We start from the raw sequence: 21499 nt of genomic DNA, 5'->3' as shown, positions 1-21499 counted from the left end.
AATGTTGACTGACGGGGCTGTTTCAAAAATTTAGATTGCATTTTATATTTAAAGTTTTAGAATACAATAACCTCTTGACATATTCAAGGGATGGATGTTTTTGAAATATAAGTGTAACCTAAAATACAGAATTTATATTTGCTCGTAATCACTCCAGACAATTTAAACAGAAAGCCATTTATTACTGCGCATCAAAAAACTTACAGATTGTACTGTAAAATAGTCAGTCATGAGCCCTGCTGCCTCTTCCGTGACAAGAAGCTGTCTGTCAGTTTGGGAAGCTGCTGCTACAGCACCAGACCCCACAGTGCACGGAACAGGGAGCTGTGACAAGCAGGGAGGTTCCCCTTTTGCTTGCTCTGGTAACCACCCTGCACTTGCTATAATCTGTACCCAAAAAGTGGAAGCCTTTTGATACTTAGGAAGCTAGTAGTTGAATGCTGGGTGCTTGGCTAACACTTTCTCATAAGAAGCAAACACCTCCACAATCATGCATACCTGCAGGAGTAGCTACAGAGTAGCTTTACCTCTTTTGCTGCTTAGACATGTCATGTAAAAATGCCTCTTAAATCATACCCAGAACTCTAGCTGAAAGGGATTTTGAGAAACAGTATTTGTAACTTCGCAGATTCTACAGTAGAAGAAGTTACAGTGGGGGAAGGTTAGAATGACCATCTGCTGTATTCGCCACAAATACATTAGACAGGAGCAACTTCCCATAAAGCCTTATGTTCATAGAATACTATAGACATTTAAAGGTAGGATAAGTGAAGGAGGTGGTTAAGGGCACAGTGAATGGAAAAGTACTCTACAGAGGGTGAAGGTGGGGAGAGTCCTCTCTATCAGAGGACAAGAGAGTTGCACGTGACAGACTAGCTCCCCCAACATTGCCAGAAGGTGATGGCCTGTGCAGAGGCTCCCACTGGAATCCTCCCTTCACTTAGGAAAAAAAAAAAATCTCAAAAACAGCATCTGTGTAGCATACACTTGCTTTTCCTGGAATATCTCCGTAAAGCAGCTAAATCAGAAATGATTAAGTAAACTTTGCAGTACCTCGTGGACAAAAGCACAGTGAACGCAGCATGCAGTGGGGACTGAGTTGTTGCAGCGCACTCGCTGATGACTAGCTGTTGGGTCACACTGCCTTTAACACCCATGCTTTTCGTCTTGAGCTGCAGCCTATGATTACTGTTTTCCGCCAGTAATGTATGTTAATAAAAGGTCTGAATAGCCTAGGTTAAATATTCCAAACCTATCCAACATTAGGCATTGGGAAATGCATGTGGATTATATGTGAAATTACCTGCCATTATTTCACACAGGAAAGGAACACTATTTTGGTTATATATTTATTTATATGACTTAAGTACTCAGAACAAGCAGGATGGGCATAAAATTTTGTAGTATTTAAAGCTGAAATTTAGTGTTAAATCCAAAAAATGAACAGGCAGTTCTATTTTACTTATCCTGTTTAACTAACAAAAGCATTTTTAGATACTGATTTTCTTCCTAATTTCAGAATTCCCAGCGACTTCCTGATCAGTATCGCAGACACAGTTTATTTGGCAGTGGCAAGGATCAAACGGAGCGTTGGTGGAAAGCTTTGTCCCACCAGCTCATGGCTGAGGGATTCTTGGTAGAAGTTCCTGGGAAACGCAAATTTGTAAGGATTTGCACTCTTACAGAAAAGGTAAGCAATGTAGACACCCACCTGTTTGATTTAATTTTTCTCACTATGTATTAAAAGATTCTTCTTGTGTTCAATAGGGCAGATGTTGGCTCCATGAAGCTGGTACAGACTTTCCTAAGAAACTTATCCTTCAAACTAATGAAGAATTGTGTCCGAGGGTGTTTCTTCTACCAAGGTTCATTTTTCAGTGTTTTCTTTTTTAACTTCTAGTTTTTTATTGTTCAATGTCAAATTATACCAATTCACAGGCACCACAAAGATAAAATGAGTAAAGATTGCTTTGCATACCTCTTTTAGCTAGTTTGAAGATGGGAATTAGTGGGTGAAAGATAAATCATAGAACATTTCTTGATTGATAGGAAGTAGTTGAGTATAGTATTTAGAAAGCTACTTTCCCATTGATTAAAGAAGCAGCACTGAGATCAATGTTGAAGAATCCATATATCATATTTCCTTCTTATGTGTGGAAGGTGGGAAGGGAATACAGTTGTTGCCTTCTTTTTTGTACCTTACATGTTGTTGATCATTTATGGGTTTTTTTCCTTTTTTAAAAAATTGAGATATAATTGACATATAACGTTGTGTAAGTTTGAAGTGTACAACATGTCGGTGTGATAGATTTATATATTGTAATATGATTACTACAGTGGCTTAGCTAATACCTCTATCATGTCACATAATTATCATTTCTGTGTTGAGAACAACCTAGTCTCTTCACAACCTTGAAGCTTATAATACAGTATTGTTGACGGTAATCCCTATATTGTGCATTAGATTCTAAATTTTTCTTTTAAACTTAAAAAACTCTAAAGATCTTTAAACTTTATTTTTTTACATTTATTTAAAGATTTTATTTATTTATTTGACAGGGAGAGAGACAGTGAGAGAGGGAACCCAAGCAGGGGGAGTGGGTGAGGGAGAAGCAGGCTTCCCGCCAAGCAGGGAGCCTGATGCGGGGCTTGAGCCCAGGACCCTGGGATCATGACCTGAGCGAAAGGTGGATGCTTAAACGACTGAGCCACCCAGGCGCCCCGAGCTTTAAACTTTAAAGAGTTTAAAAAGCACTTTCCAGAGCTTGTTCTAAAAAAAAAATTTAATTAAAAAAAATCTCAGTTTTGGGATGCCTGAGGTGCTCTGTCAGTTAAACGTCTGCCTTCAGCTCAGTTCATGATCCCAGGGTCCTAAGATCGAGTCCTGCATCTGGCTCCCTGCTCAGCGGGGAGCCTGCTTCTCCCTCTGCCTGCCACTCCCCTTGCTTATGTTCTCTCTCTCTGACAAATAAATAAATAAAATCTTTAAAAATAAATAAAAAAACCTCAGTTTTAAAACAGTAATAGAGTCTCATCTGTGTTTCTGAGAGTGGATGCATTATGATATTAGATAATTAGATAACTACATTTTAGCATTTGAGATAATTTAATTTTATTATTTTTTAGTTCTAAAACTGTACCACCTGGCATTGAACAGCGTTCCTCTAATCAAGTACCAACTGAATTAACCACGGAGAAGAAGGTTGGTTTGTTAAAGAGGTGGTTCTTACTGATATCCTTTTTTATTGAATGAAATGCCGTATGTAACAAAATATAAACTTTGGAAAGAGTAGTGTTGTGAATAGAATAAAATATGCAGTATGTGATTTCTGGGGCTAATAAGACAGTTAAAAATATTTGAGAAAGTAACTTAATTTTTTTAAAGCCTATTTTATAACTCATTTGGCCTGGAGTTTTTTTTACACATTATGATACACATAATTGATAAAAAAAATAAGCATGATTCCTAAATGTTCTCATTAAAGCTATACACACACTCACACACACTTGCACACATACTTTCTTGCTTTGTTTTTGGAGCTTAGATAACAATTACAGATTAAAGACCCACAGGCAGACTTCAGCTAATTGGAACACTGGAGTAATACGAAAATGTGCTGAATTAAATTTTTTGGTAAAGTTTTTCTGTTTTATTAAAGTATGCAGAATTTAACTGGATCATTTTATACCTTTGGCATCTGCTGTGCCTCAAATAATTACTTTGATCATATATTCTCTATAGATTTGGGAGAAATAGGACATTACATTTCTAACTGCCTTTAGAATCCTAGAAGTTGATAATCCAAGAGCTATTTTCAGGTGATGACTTTTATTTGATGACTCGGTTAATCAGAGGAAAAATTGTCATTGTGAGATTTTTGTATCCTTTTTTTTTTTTTTTTTTGTATTTGAAACTTCTGATTTTTTGTAATGGACCTTTATATGTTTAAAAGCAGCCTAACTTGGAGAAGATGTATTCTCATAAAGGATCTGATAAAATTTCTTCTGGGAGAAACATTCCTAAAAAAAGGTACAGAGTTCAAAATGTTTATGTTCTATGTTTACTGTATCAACACCTTTTTTCTTTCTTTCCTAAAGAGAAAGGTGTATCAGATGTTGGGCTATTTCATTGGCAGAAGGAAGTTAAAGTTAAAGCATAAGCCTCCAGTATTGTAATTATTAAAGAAGACCTATAAAATGATAGTATTAATGTTAATTTAATAGCTAATACTTCTTGGGTATTATTGTTTGCCAAGCCGTATGCTAAATGCTAAGTATTTTATTTGTAATATTTCATTTAATTGTTACAACGATCTATGAGTTAGCTTCTATTATTTATTCCCATTTTCTTTTTCTTTTTTTTTTTTTTTTATTTATTCCCATTTTCAAGTTGAAGATACCAGGGGTTAAGAAGTTAACTAACTAACATATGGCAGAGCTGACTTTCAAATCTATATTCATCAAGCTCTAGCATCTAAACACTCATTACATATGTATAAAATATATATTCCAAGGCCATATAAAATATATTTTATGGCAGCATAAAATGGTAGATATTAGAGTTGGTAGAAATAGTGAAGGTACCTGTTGTACTTTGGAACTTAATATTTGACTTGCTGACTTAATGAAAGTGTAGAGAATGTACAGAATTACAGAAGGTCTAAAGATGGAGAATTTGAAAAACTTGTCAGGACCTATATACAGATTATTGAATGGACTTTGTTTATATACATATCAGGTGAATGTAAGTTAATGTGCTCTGATACTGTTACTCTCTAGTGGATTTCTCACTTAGATAATACTATTTTGGATCTGACAGAAACATTTACCATAATACCAGTCTCTCGCTCAAAACAATTCCTTTTTGTTTAGATATGGGGTAATTAATTACAATGTGTAAGCAAAAGGGTTAAGGAGTATATAAAACAAGATATCCGTTCAGTGTGCTGAAGCATTTCTTTATTTAAACATTTATTATGTTTTTGCCAAACATCTTTGTGCCAGGTATTACTCTAGGCATTGGGATTTGGTGGGGAAAAATGGAGATACAGTCACTGGCCCTCCCAAGGTTTATACTCTAGTGGGATATACAGGTAGGGGAACATAAAATTAGAATCCAGGGTTGTAGCACTTTGGAAACACACTTTGGAAATGACACTTGAGGCTTAGGTAGAAGTTCAGTGACGTGAGGGAGGTTCTCTGAGCAGAGGAATGGCCCACGTATTAAAACCTGAAAGCAAGAGAGGGTGTGATATGATCAAGGAACTCAACAGTCCTAGCAATTACCTGGTAGAGGGAAGCAGGGGGGATGGTGAAAATTTAAGACTGAGAATTAAATAGGGTCCAGAATATCCAGTTCCTGTCAAGCCCTCAACTTGATCATAAAGGCATTTGAGTTGGGAGCTAAGGAAGGATTTTCAGTAGGACAGTGACATCAAATTTATGATTGAGAACAGAGGTTGACATTTCCATCAAAGATCAGATAGTAAATAATTTAGGCTCTGAGGGCTATGTGGTCCTGTCTAACTTTGCTCTTCTAGCCTTAAAGCAGCCATAGTTGATATGTAAAGAAATGAGTGGGGGGCGCCTGGGTGGCTCAGATGGTTAAGCGTCTGCCTTCAGCTCAGGTCATGATCCCAGGGTCCTGGCAGGGTCCTGGGATCGAGCCCCACATCGGGCTCCTGGCTCAGCGAGGAGCCTGCTTCTCCCTCTCCCTCTGCCTCTTTCCCTGCTCATGCTTTCTCTCTCTCTCTTTGTATCTCTGTGTCTCAAATGAATAAATAAAATCTTTAAAAAAAAAAATGAGTGTGGCTGTGTTCCAATAAAACTTTATTTATGGACCCTGAAATGTGAATTTCATATAATTTTCACATGTCACAAAATGTTCTTTTAATTTTTTTTAACTGTTTAAAAATGTAAGAAACCATCCTTAGCTTACAAGCCTTACCAGAACAGACAGGTTTGTCCTGTGCGCCCTAGTGTGCCAACCCTTGATCGGTGACTCTGGTTGTGGAGGGAATGGAAGGCAGGAAGATCAGAGTGTAGAGACACAAATAAGGAGGCTATTGCAGTAGCATTCACAAGAGAAGGTGGGACCTTAGACGAGGGAAGTGGCAGTGGGCATGGAAGGAAACAACTGTAAGATATTTAGGAGCTAGAACTGTTAGGACTCAGTGATTGAAAAGACACGTGGGCTAAAGAAAGTGGAGAACTTGAACATGACACTTAGGTTTGTGTCTGATCGCAGGTTCCCTTCATTGGCAACATAAGAGGAACACAGGTTTGAGAGGTTGGATATTTAGGGGATGAGTTTAGTGATAGACATACTGGGTTTGACATACCTGTGGAGTCACCCAGAAATTACTTTTAATATATGGGCTTAGTGTATAGGAGTGAGAAAGATGCTTACACATCAATAACTCTTATTTTGAAGTTCATTTGAATTTTCATTAAAATAATTCATGTACATGGTTTTCAAAGTCAATTGGTACTTAATGGCATATAACAAAACAAGCCAGTTCACAACCTTCCCAAACCCACTTTGCTCTGTTCTGTAGAAGTGGTCATCCTCAAATCTTTATCAGCTGGGCTCACTGATATTTGCCTCCATTTTTTTTAAGGTGGGGAGGGGCAGAAGGAGATGGAGAGAGAGAATCTCAAGCAGACTTCCGCTGAGCACAGAGCCTGTCCTGGGGCTCGATCTCATGACCCTGAGATCATGACCTGAGCCAAAATCAAGAGTCAGACACTTAACAAACTGAGCCATCCAGGTGCCCCTGCCTCCATATTTCTAAGTGACATGCTTAGATTACTATTTTTGGACCTATCAGTTTTAGAAGTTTTTTTGTTGACCTATAATGGTAGATTAGGGCTTATCTCCCGTATGCCCTTCCCCCATTTCCCTTCCTTCAGTTCCCCCTTGACCAAAACAGAATTATATTTCACGTTTTGGTCATATTAACAATTTGTTTTTACGTTATTATACTTAACACAAATATTGTATACTACTAAGCCAAACTGTGGCTATGGCCACCACTACTTTAATTTTCCTTGATGTTAGTAATTGTCTTTTTTGTTACTCATTTTTCTTTTCTCTTGTTTTCAATTTCTTTTTGTTTGTTTACTCCCTTGGATTCCTTGACTTTATATTCCCTTCCATCTAGTAAGATTTTAATTTTAGTTATTGAAATCTTAATTTCTAAGAACTATTTCTTCTTCCGTTTCTTCTTTCTTTAACATAGCAATCTCTTCTTGTTTTGTGGGTAGAACATCTCCACTTTTTTTTTTTCAAAAGATTTATTTATTTATTAGAGAGAGAGCATGAGGCAGGGAGGGGCAGAGGGAGAGGGAGAGAGAAACTCTAGCAGAGTGCAGAGCCCAATGCAGGGCTTGATCCCATGACCCTGAGATCACGACCTGAGCCAAAACCAAGACTTGGATGTTTAACCGACTGTGTCACCCAGGAGCCCCCAACATCTCCACTTTTTGATGATACTCATTATAGTTATTTTGGACTTTTCTTCTGTGCACTTGTAATAGCATTCATTGGCAAAACATTTATTATTAAATGTTTTCCATGTATATTTCTGCTTCAGGGCTATATTACCCATATTTTGCCAGTATATATGATAATAAAATTTATTTGTGAAATAACTTAAAATACCATTCTGCAAGCAGTACATTAGTATAAAGACTTTTATAAATACTAAGATAAAGGTTAATATAATTATATTATTTAAAACAAATTTATAATGATCTTGAGTAACCTGATATTACTAATTCTTTGAACTGGAGTTATTTTTTCTCAGGTTTAAATCTCCTTATTTTAGTGATAAGATTTGATAATTGTGAAAATCTTCCTTTACACTATAGATTTTGAATTCTTGCAGCAGAGAAATTTATAAACATTTCTTAACTATCAAACATGTTCCCTCCTTTCCTTACCAACAGAGGGCTTTATTTAAATTTGGCATCTCTTATATAGGCCACTCCATACAATTTCATTTTTATATCTTTTCATCTTTATAATTAATTTATCAATGAGAAATGCTTGTAGAAATTGGTTTTCTGTCTAGTTTGCTGCCTAGCACCTTCCATGTTGTTTGCTAATTGCATGTTTTTTAATCTTTCTTTTGTGGAGTCAAAAGAGAAATTATTCCCTTTGGCTTATTTTTGTTTGATTTTGAAGAAAATTTGAACAGTTTGATTAATCCCATGCTAATGTTCCTCACCAGCCAAAAATTAGTGATGTCACAGTAAAGAATCATAGATTGTATCTCTCTTGGTCAAAAAAAGTTATCTTCAGTATAGATAAGGAGTATTTCAAAGAATATGGTTGAGGACGAGGACGGGGCAAATGCTGTTTTTAAGTATACTAAATTTTGATGAATTCAAATTACAGTTTTAACTTTACCATTATAATGAATGCATTTGATTGAAATTGTTTAAAATCTAGGCTGTCATATAAATCACAGTTATTTTACTGGTATTATGAAGAGTAAATGTTACTATTGACTTGGAACAATATTCTCCTTTGGGGGTGATATAAAAAGTGAACTTGGTGAAAGAAAAACCTTTACTACTTATTTTCTTTTAAATATTTTAGCATCACGGTGCATTCACCAGGAAAATCTTATAAGTCCTCAGAACCTGTTATTTCAGCTCAAGAGCAGGAGACTCAGGTACAGCTTTTGTGAAAAGGCAGAATTTGAAATGATTATATGCATGCTTAAAATTTTGTTGCCAGTATTTTAAAAATTGTTCTTTAGCTATGATCTGAAGTACAGTTAATTTTTCATCCTAAGGGAAAATGTAATAGCTGAAGCTCTAAAAATAAAGGACTGGATTTTTCTAAGTACATTAAAAAAAACCCAAACAAACGTTGAGTTGTTTCTTTGTTCTTTGTTCAGACTGTGTTATATGGCAAATTGGTTGAAGCCAGGCAGAAACATGCCAATGGAATGGATGTTCCTCCAGCTGTTCTGGCAACAAATAAAATACTGTTGGATATGGCCAGAATGAGGTAAGCTGTCTGTCTGCGTATGTTCTAACTTACTTTCTTCTAACATAATAGATTTGTAGCGTAGATTGTTCAGTGTCAGTACGGCTTGGGGTCCAGCTGCCCTGTCTGTGAGGTGACTCCCCAGTCTCGCATGCTACTGCCACTGTCTCTCCATTGAGCTGCAGTCCTGCATCTCCATGTGAACAGAAACCAGGTGTTTTCAGCCATGACATGCAGCAAATATAAAATCTAACTCCTTATCCGCAAACCCTCCATGCATGCATTTAGTGCAACTGCCGAAACTCTTCTTTCTGAATTTCTTATTTTTGTCAATTCATACCTTCATGTTCTCAGTGACACAGGTTTAAAACCCATGGTGTTGGGCGCCTGGGTGGCTCAGTTGGTTAAGCCACTGCCTTCGGCTCAGGTCCTGATCCTGGAGTCCTGGGATCGAGTCCCGCATTGGACTCCCTGCTCGGCGGGGAGTCTGCTTCTCCCTCTGACCCTCCCCCTTCTCATGCTCTCTCGCTCTATCTCATTCTCTCTCTCAAATAAATAAATAAAATCTTAAAAAAAACAAAACAAACAAAACCACAGTGTTATTCTCACTCCTCTAACATGGATACCCGTCTTACTCTTACTTAATAGTTTTGAGACTTTTCATTTCAGTGTTTCTTATGTGTCTGTGTATGCCATCCTCTCTCTTTTTTGTGACACCCTGTTCGTTCAGACCATTGCTCCTGGACTATTGCAAAAGCCTCTTAACTAGTTAGTCTTTCTTTCATCTCTCCATCTCTGTTTCATCTGATACATGAGACCAAATCAGTCTTTCTTTCTCATGTCGTACTTCTGCTTAACTAGTTCCCCACTGTCTTAACTTCTTTAGCTTATAATTTAGGGCCCTCCATTTATGGGCTTAAACATACTTTTACATCCATGTCACAGAATTTTGAGTGGTTTATCTGACCATTTGTTGAAGACCCCCTTTCAAATTCCATGTGTTTATTTACAGTGTTGCTTCTGCCTTGTTTCCTTGATTCCCCAAAACTCCTGCTAGGAGATCCTTCAAGATCTGCCTTTATTAATTTCTCCATGAAGTCTTTTGTGCTCTTAGCAGCAAAGTAATTCCTCTCTCTGGAATTCGTAAAGGACTTTAAAATGTAAATTTAGAAGATGCTTTATGACACTTCTCACATAATGCTTTAGTTATTTTTTGTTATTGGTATACATGTGTTATATCTTCCAGATTTTAAACTCTGTGAATAGAGATACTGTTTTCCTCATCATTTTGTGTCTTCCAAAGCACCTAACACAATGCCTAATAAGCATGAGGTGGTCAATAAATATTTAGAAGAAATTATTTCCAAAGAACAGTTGTTTGAGGGATGCCTGGGTAGCTCAGTGGGTTAAGTATCTGCCTTCAGCTCAGGTCATGATCCCATGAGTCCTGTATCTGTCTCTTTGCTCAGTGGGGAGCCTGTTTCTCCCTTTGCCTGCCACTCCCCCTGCTTGTGCTCGCTCTCTCTCTCTGACAAACAAACAAACAAATAAATAAATAAATAAATAAATAAAATCTTTCAAAAAAATTTCTATCTTTAAAAAGAACAGTTGTTTGATAATTGTATTTATCTTTTATACTCTTAAAAATTGTTTTTGTCATTAAATTTCATCCAAAAGATGTTACTTTAGGGAGATAGCTTATGATTTGTGTCAATAAGTTCTCTGAATCTTTTACTGAATAGAAATTTTAATAATATAGTGCTTATATTTTAAAATAATTATTAAAAGTAAATATTCAAAAACCACATTTTAGTATTTAGTGAAGATAATTTAAAGGAAAAGGAGTAATAATTAGATTGGCAGATTTTTAGAAAGTAGACATCATACAGTTTCTTGGATACTGGACGCAATAAGAAATACTGAGTTAAAAGCCTAAAGTAGTTAGCAAGTTTATTATTATAGGCAAATACTTTGTAAATAATGAATTAGATTTTCTTTTGAGTTTCTTAGCCTGTTAGTTATCCTCAGAACCTCATAGTTTTTTTATATCTATAAAATAATAATAGTGATAAGTTCAGTAATAGAGTAGAACATTAGCCTATTTGTTCATGCTAATGGCCTGTTTACCAGTTAGTACTGTGTTTTTGTAGTGATAATGATGGTGGTGTTTTTATTCATAAATTGCTAAAATAATAAATCTTTAAATGGTAGAAAGCAAAGACAGACATCATTACTTGTATAACACATTGTTTTTGGTTGTTGGAAAAGTATATGTTTATTGAGTGTTAATATGAAGCTAAACATCAGCTATGTTGCTGGAGTGATAATGTTTTAATGGTTTCTTGACTTTTAAATTTTTTTAAATGACAGACCTACTACATTTGAAAATGTGAAAAGGATCGATGGTGTGTCTGAAGGCAAAGCTAATATGTTGACCCCTCTGTTGGAAGTTATTGAACATTTCTGTCAAATAAATAGCATTCAGGTAAAATACTGTGGTTTGCAGGAACTGTGAGAGAATAAACATTTTCTGATGATTTCAAAACACCTTTCAAAAGCAACATTTTCTCCCTTTACAGTTGACCCTTGAACAATGTGAGAGGTTAGGGGGCGCTGACCCCCACATGGTCAAAAATGCATGTATAACTTTTGACTCCCCCCAAGCCTAACTACTAATAGCCTACTGTTGACTGGAAGCCTTACTGAGAACACATACAGTTGATTAACACATATTTTGTATGTTATATGTTTTATTTACTGTATTCTTTTCTTTTTTAAGATTTTATTTATTAGAGAGAGAGCACAAGCGGGGGTGGGGAGAGGAGCAGAGGGAGGGGGAGAAGCAGACTCCTCACTGAACAGGGAGCCCGATGTGGGGCTCCATCCCAGAACCCCGAGATCATGACCTGAGCCGAAGGCAGATACTTAACTGACTGAGCCACCCAGGTGCCCCTCTATACTATATTCTTATAATAAAGTAAGCTAGAGAAGAGAAGATGTTATTAAGAAAATCATAAGGGAGGGATGCCTGGGTGGCTCAGTTGGTTGAGTGTCCAACTCTTATTTCAGCTCCGGTCATGATCTCAGGGTCATGAGATCAAGCTCTGCTTTGGGCTCCACGCTCAGCCAGGAATCTGCTTGAGAATCTCTCTCTCCCTCTCCCTGTGCCCCTCTCCCCCTCTCGTGCGTACTCTCTCTCTCAAATAAATAAATAAATCTTAAAAAAAAAAAAAAAAAGAAAATCATAAGGGGTTGATGAAGGGGAGGTGGGTGGGGGATGGGCTAGATGGGTCATGGCTATTAAGGAGGGCACTTTTGTGATGAGCACTGGGTGTTGTATATAAGTGATGAGTCACTAAGTTCTGTCCTTGAAACCAATATTACACTATATGTTAACTAACTAGAATTTAAATAAAAACTTGAAACAAAGCAAATCAAAGTCATAAGGAAAAGAAAATACATTTATAGCACTGTACTGTATTTATTGAAAAAAAATCTGCATATAAGTGGACCTGGCCAGTTCAAACTGTTTTGTTCAAGGGTCAACTGTATTTTCATTTCCACACCGGACACTTAGAAAATCGATTCAGATTGCTCCTATAGTAAATCACATACAAAAAGATGTTAGTTACCTAATTTTTAAGATGATACTTAAGTAGTTGCCCAGGTTGCTCATATCTTTCTATTCTGTTGAGCAATTTTGCTTTTAAATTTGAAAAAGTACTGTGTTTTAGGTTGATAGATTATTTTACTTTCAAATGGAGATAGAAATTAGAGCTGCAAAGTTGTCCTTGCTATCAGTTGGCACGGAGCCCAGCCACTTTCTTTTTTGTATTATTTATTTTATTCCCTAATTACACTCTCCTTCCAGTCTTGCTGTCTTTTGATACTAGGTAGAATACATGTTCTTCTCTTTAGTCTTAATAGCGTTTTCTTCCTATCCTTTTATTACTCCTTGCTCCACTATAAATGGCCATTTCCAGAAGGATCCTTTCGGTTTCTTTCTTTAAACTCCACATGCAGACTCTATTATTTTGTGTATTCCAATATAGAAGGTGAGGCATTGTGAGGTGGTAGAAAGTCTACTGGACTCAGAATCAGGGAATCAGGAATTTAATTCCATCATAGTCTACCTGGAGAAGCCAAATGTTTTTTTGTTTGTGTGTGTATGTGTGTGTTTTAAAGATTTTATTTATTTGAGAAAGGCTGGGGAGGGACAGAGAGTGAGGGAGAAGCAGACTCCCTGCTGATCAGGGAGCTCGGGGCTCAACCCCAGGACCCTGAGATCATGACCTGAGCTGAAGGCAGATGCTTAACTGACTGAACCACCCAGGCACCCCCCCCACTTTTCTTTTTAAAGATTTTATTTATTAGAGAGAGAGAGAATGAGGGGGGAGAGGGGCAGAGGGAGAGGGACAAGCAGACTCCCCACTGAGCAGGGAGCCTGACTCTAAATGTGTCTTTAACTTCTTTGGGTTTCCATTTCCTCACCTATGCAATGGAAAGGATACTTTCCTTCCCCATATTAAGGAAACAGTGGATGAATTAAAAAGACAAAAGAGAGGGATGCCTGGGTGGCTGAGTCAGTTAAGCATCTGACTCTTGGTTTTGGCTCAGGTCATGATCTTGGGGTCCTGGGATCGAGCCCTGTGTTGGGTTCTGCACTCAGCAGGGTGTCTGCTTGGGATTCTCTCTCTCTCTCTCTCTCTCTCCTTTTGCCCCTTCCCCTGCTCACACACACTCTGTCTCTCAAATAAATAAATAATTCTTTTTAAAAAAAGAAAGATAAAAGATAAGGGGTGGGTATAAAAAGTTGGAAGAGTTAAAAATATGGAAGGCAGTATTAAGAGGTTGTTTTCACTTCTAAGAATCTCCTGTAAACTTTGGACAGGCATATTTGGATCCCACTTTAAAAATCGGATGCGTCTTGTCACAGAATAGTTAGTTGTGTTTTGGGGAGTAGATTTGCATTATCCTTCTCTGTGACCTTGGTTTTTTGTATACAGGTGTGCATATGTAAATATAAATGGTTACATTGGAATGCAAATTCATTAATTTATAGTGAGAAATGTGAGTGGGAAGTTTCACCTGACCCAACCAGTGTGTTTTGCTCTCCTATTGAAGAAGAAGGTATATGGGAAGCCGGCTTATCTGACAGTTGCTTAGCAAGCCTGGAATATCACAGGGGGAATTCTGATAGTGCCAATAGTAGTCTGTCAGCATCAAGGCAAAGTTATCCTTGCTCTCAGTTGGCAATCTGATATCAATCTGCCTTGCTGGCAGATTAGGCATTGTCCTACATTACTTGCCGGGGAAACTGTAATATTCAAATCTAGTTAGCCAAGACGTCTTCTCATCTGAACAGTTCTTGCATAGATATTGCCTACTTTGGTCCTTCTGCCTTTCCTATTTATGTTTCCATAATTGATCACTCTCTGTTCATATAGTCTTTTATCTACATAGAGCATGATTTGATTAGACTTTTGCTTAATCGGAATCACATTCTAGCCCTTCCTTCTTGAGGTTACTGCCCTTATGGTACTTTGCTTAGTGTTTCGGATGTTCCTAAACCCTTTAGTCTCACGTTTACAGATGACATCATGATTTTGTCCCATAAGTAATAAAATCTTCATGGACCTGCCAGTATAATTCACAGTGGTCACACTTCTAAGACCTTGGTAGTGGGGTGTCCATTGTTGCCTCCAGCTATATAGCCTGTACTGACAGACTGAGGAATTGGGCTGATGGACTCTGATTTTAAGCATTTCTAGGAATTTAGGGCCAGATTTGACAGTGTTAAGGTCTCAAATAGAAGCACTTCATTTAATAAAGAACATTCTTCCTTGAAAATCTAGAGGTGCCTAGAAACAATGACTTCAGGTCTCGTGGTATTGTCTGGTTTCTCTGTTCACCAAACTGTGTTGTCCCAGGTATCTGAACTAATCTACAGACTCACTTATTTATTTAGGGTAGAAATGGATTGCTGTGGGTTATAATAAGCCAAGTTCTGTTGGATTTAATTCTTTTAATTTAGTATTGGTGCTTATGTTTTGAAAGGTAAAATTGGCATGGGGGGAACTATTCATACATCTGTGCGAATCATGCATCATATAATTCTATCTAAATCTCGCTTGGTCTTTACCTTTATTTCAGGCTTTTAAAAAATTCCAATATTTCTTTATTAATCTCATTTTTCAATCCTTTCTCCACCTTTTCTCTTTTAAACGTATCCTAAGGAACCATATTTAAGAATTTACATAATGCTTCAAGTTTAGAGCCACAGTTTGTATGTATCTTTTTAGACTATACATATATAGTGATGATATATTTACTTATGTTAGCAGAATTTGTGACTGTGGTATCTAAATTTGAATATTAATTCGGTTTATTCATTCATTCAGTATTCACTTCCAGAGATTGAGGGACTAACTTAGAGTCAGAGTGGTCAACATTATAGTTCATTTTTTATTCCCTCTTTATTGGCTAAAGGGGAGACTAGAGATTTCTAGTTTTATAACCATGTTAGGTATTACAAATATTTTATTTAAAGACTTACTCCCTCCAGCCTTATTTTACCTTTTTAGATCAATATGTAAAAAAACAAAAACAAAAACAAAACCTTTTTCAGCTCCTCATAAAAAGGGAATTTTTGACTGTTCCTTAGAAGTTTTATTTGTGTGGTTTTTTTCCCTCATGCCTACCAATCATACTGATACTTCTATCATTATATTGCTATTATTATTGGTCATTTGTGTTACATTTAAAATTTTGTAGACAGACCTCTTTTCAAGGACAACACTTCAGGAAGAACAAAGGAAGAGTGTGGTGGCAAAAAATGAAGTATGCTCCCTTTCACAGTCTGTGGCCATCACATATTATTTATTCCAAGAAAAGAAGATGTCTTTGGTAAGTGTTTTACTTCCAAGTTACAGGGGATTTTCAAATTTATCTAAACATGTGTTTTATCAGCTTTTCAAATAGTAAAGTTGTGACTTGGGATAAATTTCTTCTAATCTTGCAGTATTTTATGTTGTTTCATTTTATATTTAATCTTAGACTAACGTCATTTTCTTTTTCTGCCACGCCTGCCTTTGTCAATTAATTTAAAAGAGTAAGTGTACTTTGACCATGGTTATTTTGTAGAGGTTGTATCAGAGTACTGTTGAACATATTTACAGCTTAGGGATGTTAGAGCAGCTGTATTTTAAGACTTTTTTTTTAACTGGGATTAATAGTTTAAAAACTATTAGCATATGTACTGATAAGAAATAATCTCCAAGGTACATTAAAGTAAAGAAAGGGAAGTCGGAGAGCAGTATGAAAAACATAAATGTGTTTTTGTATATATGCATGCTTATATATTAACATATTTTTGTGTATGTATACAAAAATGCATAGACTGTCTCTGGAAGGATGTCCAAGAAGCTGGAAATAAGTTTTTAAAAAACAGCTTGCTTTTCACTCTAGATCCTCTACTATTATTCTGTTTTTTAAACCATGCCTGATGGTCTTTGAAAAAAAGTCTTAATTACTGTGAAAAATGGCCACACTTAATATTTCTTCACTGTTCTGGCCTCAGTCCTTATGGCTGTTGAGGTTTTTTTAATATACAAAATGAAGAGTACATCTTAGTGGAATAGGGACAGAATTAGGCTTCCAGCTAGGTTTAACTAATTTGAAATCCTATCCTCTCTGTCATTAAATTGATTTGGAAAAGGCTATATGGTCCACTGCCTGCTTTTCCTGTTCTCTGTGTCTCTGTTCAACTAGGTTATATTATACTTCTTATTCTGGTTAAAATCCAGTATAAATAAGAAAACCAGTTCATAGCTTGTCTTCATCACTTAATGTTCTAATTAAACAGTCAGATTTCTGAAATTAAAAGTACAAAAGCCATTACAGAAGAAACCAAACAATTCCATTGTACTAGTTTTGAAGTGAATTACATGATAAGTAGAAATTTCAAGTTCAGTTTCTTATTTAAATAGTAACTTACATGTATGTGTTAAGTATGCTTATAACTACATAATTTGACCATATATACATGGTATAACTGAATATAGTACTAAGAAAATTTGGTATAGCCTCCAAATTTTCTGAGTAAAGTACATTCTAATACTCAGCCATGGTATGTGGTTTCGTATATTATATTATATATTCATGGTTAAAAATGTGGGGTGGTATATTTTCATTGATATCTTTTGCTATTTTTGTATATTATCGTGTAATATCATGGTATAATTATCTGTTCCTCCCAAGGGTCTGAGACGGTCTGTGCCAGTTAACCACAAAATTAAACATGCCTAAGGACTAATTAATCAGGAGCAATAATACAATTAGTTCTAGGTAATTTGATGCCTGGTATCCAATAACTCTGATATTTTGTACACATGGTGCATACTGTGTAGGGGAAAAGGGTAGACAATGAAAGTAACTTAAAACCTACCTTTGAGGGCTGAAAATATTGCTTTAAATGCTCTCTTCTGTGAAAGTACAACATTCACATAAATACTGTCCAAATTCAGACTTCCAAGATATATTAAAAGAGAGTATCATGAAATAATTTAGAGCTGAGTAAACTTTCTGAGTGTTTAAAAGAATGTTTTAACTAATAAACATCTTAAATGGATTTGGAGCTACATGTGTTTAAAAAGCTGCATAAATATGTAGCACTGTCCTAAATTTAAAACAATTCATGCTAAGTTTAATGCTAAACAAGAGATGACAGCCCTTGCTAAATTGTGGTTATTATTTTATGAATAGAGCCAATGTAAAATACCCTGCTAAGGTTTTTTCAAGAACCTTTTATAGAATGCATCTGGAACCTTACATTATCACTAAGCATTTTAGGATTTGTCGTCTTAGAAATTCACGTAACTAAAGTACCATGTGTTAGTTCAATTATATGGAGTATTGGATTACAATTTACTGTATTTTCAAAAGGCTGTGGCAGTTATTAGACTTACACAGAATGATTACTCTCTGCCACTAATAGGTTTTTAAAGTGAATAATTACAGAGGGATGAGGATTGAGTTCTTAGCTAAAGCTGGATGATTTTGTTTTATTCACAGTAGTAAGTGTAAAAGGTAGAACCTGTGGAGATCTATAATGTGGGTAGTTTTAAAGAAATAGTAAAAATGAAAAATTTAAGTGAAGTTTCAGGGCATTGTTTATTTCTCAGTGAACACTGACTACCTGAAGGTTTTGGACATTTTATTTACATATGGTACAATGCAAACTTTTAAGACCTCACTGTTGGTTTTGCTCCTGTTTCTCTAGATAAGTATAGCCGAGGACAGGATTATGCCTCTCACAGCAGTTGGGATGCACTTAACCCAAGCGGTGAAAGCTGGCTGCCCGCTTGATATGGAACAAGCAGGCCTGACTCCAGAGGTTCGGAAGATTATTGTTGATGTTATCCGAAACCCTCCCATCAACTCAGGTGATCTGCTCTGACCCTAGTCTGCAGCCTTAAGGACTTGAGTCATTGAACCCAGAGGAAGTAAACAATCCACTAATTTTTTCACTTTACCAGCATTAACCCCTTATGCTGTGATGGAAACCTTACTTTTGTAATGCTTTTTATATTGTTTTTGAAAAACAATCTTTCTTCCCATTATCAGAGGAAAGTCTGAGTCTGAGAAATTCTTGTTTTCCTTTTCAGCTTTAGATTAGGACTTCCACTCCCATCCCCAAACAATGGGCTTTCATCCTTTTCTAATTTCTACCTCACCTCTTGAAAAAAACACATTTTTTTTCCATATTCATTTCCCATAGCTTACTGATTTCTCATTTTCCCCTAAGTCTTATGGATTCCTTGTCACTGGCCTCACATAAGTAGTCTTCCTAACCAGGACAGTCAGTGGTCTCAGTAGCTGTGGTGTTGAAGGGATGGTCCTTGGTCTCTCGGCCCCCTTGTAGAAGGGCTTCCTGTTGTCACTTTGCTGCAGAACCTCAGCTGTGCTCATGTAGATTAAACCCCTTTACCTGCCCTGCAGAAAGTTTTAGATTATCTGTTTTTTACAGAATTAAGGATGAGGTACCTCGGAGGATTTTTTCCCCATAAATGTACAAACTAGATGTGTTATATAACTCAATAAATTTTCAAGCTCTTAGGACAGAGTCGTAGACATACAAAAAGTCTTACCTCAGGAACTGCAATGCAAATACTTAAATTTTTATTAACTAAAATTCTTTCCCACTTAGGAACAACCAGGCGGTTCCCCTAGAAATTTAGAAATAAGGGAAATAAGATCAACCTCTGAAAGTACAATCAATAGTGTACTAAATTGGTCAGAACAAAAATATTAAAGTCACCTTAAAAGACAGCATTGGACGCCTGGGTGGCTCCCCAGGGAGCTGGGTCATCCCTTAGGCGACCGACTCTTGATTTCGGCTCAGGTCATGATTTCAGGGTCGTGAGCTTGAGCCCCTAGTTGGGCTCCGCACTCAGCACTGAGTCTGCTTGAGATTCTCTCTCCCTTTCCTTTTGCTTCCCCTGCTTGTACTCTCTCTCTAAATATATAAAGAAAATCTTTAAAAAACATATATTAAGGGCGCCTGGGTGGCTCAGTTGGTTAAGCGACTGCCTTCGGCTCAGGTCATGATCCTGGAGTCCCTGGATCGAGTCCCGCATCGGGCTCCCTGCTCAGCGGGGAGCCTGCTTCTCCCTCTGACCCTCCCCCCTCTCATGTGCTCTCTCTCTCTCTCATTCTCTCTGTCTCAAATAAATAAATAAAATCTTTAAAAAAAAAAAACCAAAACATATATTAAAAAAGCATTAATTCTAGGCTTCAGGAAGACTTGACTGAAGTCTAAAGAAAGAATACCTTCATCAGTTCCATTGGTCAACTGTGGAAGCACAGGAAAAAGAAAGACAGAGACAAATCTGGGCAGTGGTCATCTAAATTATTCTCAGGGAACTAAAATTTTTTTCTTAAAACATTATTTACTTATTTATTCAAATTTCCTTCTTCCTTTTTTTCTTTCTTTCTTTTCTTCCTTTTCTGTCTTTTCTTTCTCTCTGTAATCTCTCTGCCCAATCTCTCTGTGGGGCTCAAACTCACAACTCAAGAGTCCCATGCTGTCCTAACTCAGCCAGCCAGATGCCCCTAAAAGTTTTTCTTTTTATTATACCATATCAAACTCATACTGCTAATTATTTAAAAGAAATAAATATGCAATTTCTAATCCTGGCCAATGAGACTTCAAGTATACTAAGGGCCTGTTGATAAGTTATGCCAAGATCTTATTTGAGGAAAATATCAACTAATTCTGCTTCTATATCATTTCCTCGCCTTCTGGTTACAATTTGATTTCTCATGTAGATCTGTCTGTAGAGAAAGTATGCACTAGTCATGCTAATCTGGATACTTATCTATGTGATAATTGTAAATTCATAATTGTAAATCAGTGAATTGACAGTCTGTGAACATGGTTAATGTGGATCTCTTAAAATTAAATTAGGTTTGTAAATCTGAACCTTAGAGCCATTATCTGGACTGTGATAAAACATCCACGGTAACTTAGCTGTGAGTCCTCTTATGAGAAAGCTGAGCAGCTCTCCTGGTCCCATTCCAGTCTTTCTAACTCCAGCAGTCACCTAACTAGAAATTAAGGCAGAGAAGGGAAAACAGTAATTATTCTGTAGGGTTAGAATTGTGATGATATAAAACATCTCTTTCTCCACCGCAAAGTAAAATAGTGTTTTAGAGAAAGTCAAACACTCAGAAGCCATGTTGATTTTAATACTTGTGGTATTGTTTTTTTCCTCTATGTATGTATAATCTCTCAGGACATACATAAGAAACCTATGTCTTTTGATGAGCTGTTGTATAGTAGGCAGTATTCTCTGAGTTTGTGCAGCTTTTTTCCTTTTTTTTCTTTTTCCCCTATTGACTATTACTGGCTGTCTTCCTTAAATCCTGAATACTGATGGATGTGTTACCCTGGTCAGTAAGAGCAGAGGCTCTGGGAACAGCTGGTTTATTTTGATATAGGCTGTACCACTTCAAAGCTATGTGACCTTGGGCAAATTGCCCAATCTCCCCAAGCCTAAGTTTCCTTATCTCTAAAAGAGGGCAGGATAATATTGTCTTTTCTTACAGAATTGTGAGAAATAATTAGCTACTGCACAGAATGCTCTGGCACTTGTAAGTATTTTATAGTTGATGGTGGTGGCAGTGATGGTGATTATAATGATGATGAATGAAGAAGTAGGTGGTAAGATCTTATGGCTTCTTAAAAATACCCTCTAAATATGATTACGTTTATACTCTATCCTTTTTAGTAGCTAATGAAGAAAATAAGAAGTTAATAAATAAGCATATAAGAAGGGAGATTTCAAAACTGAGCTTTATAGAACCTTAGAACTTTAATAATTCAGGCTGGTTATAATTACCTTTTTTTTTCAAGTACTGAAGAATTCTTGGGCAGATATTCTTGAGTGACATAAAATAGATGTTCTAATTTCAGTTCATTATTGGCAGGAGAAAATG

General features: G+C 36.5%; 1 protein-coding gene across 1 annotated transcript in view; it reads left to right on the top strand.

The window, feature by feature from the left end:
* WRN (WRN RecQ like helicase) overlaps nt 1–21499 on the top strand; it is a 111639-nt gene that overhangs the window by 75543 nt on the left and 14597 nt on the right. The window contains exons 21-29 of the mRNA XM_035003828.1: nt 1520–1690; nt 1768–1865; nt 3127–3202; nt 3957–4030; nt 8606–8681; nt 8910–9022; nt 11372–11486; nt 15776–15907; nt 18282–18444. Coding sequence (XP_034859719.1) covers nt 1520–1690; nt 1768–1865; nt 3127–3202; nt 3957–4030; nt 8606–8681; nt 8910–9022; nt 11372–11486; nt 15776–15907; nt 18282–18444 — 1018 coding nt within the window. The remainder of the gene's footprint in view (nt 1–1519; nt 1691–1767; nt 1866–3126; nt 3203–3956; nt 4031–8605; nt 8682–8909; nt 9023–11371; nt 11487–15775; nt 15908–18281; nt 18445–21499) is intronic.

Source organism: Mirounga leonina, unplaced genomic scaffold, assembly GCF_011800145.1.
Source record: "Mirounga leonina isolate KUSES-001 unplaced genomic scaffold, KU_Mleo_1.0 Mir_128, whole genome shotgun sequence".
In the NCBI taxonomy this organism is placed as follows: Eukaryota; Metazoa; Chordata; class Mammalia; order Carnivora; family Phocidae; genus Mirounga; species Mirounga leonina.
This window is presented reverse-complemented; position numbering and strand designations above follow the sequence as displayed.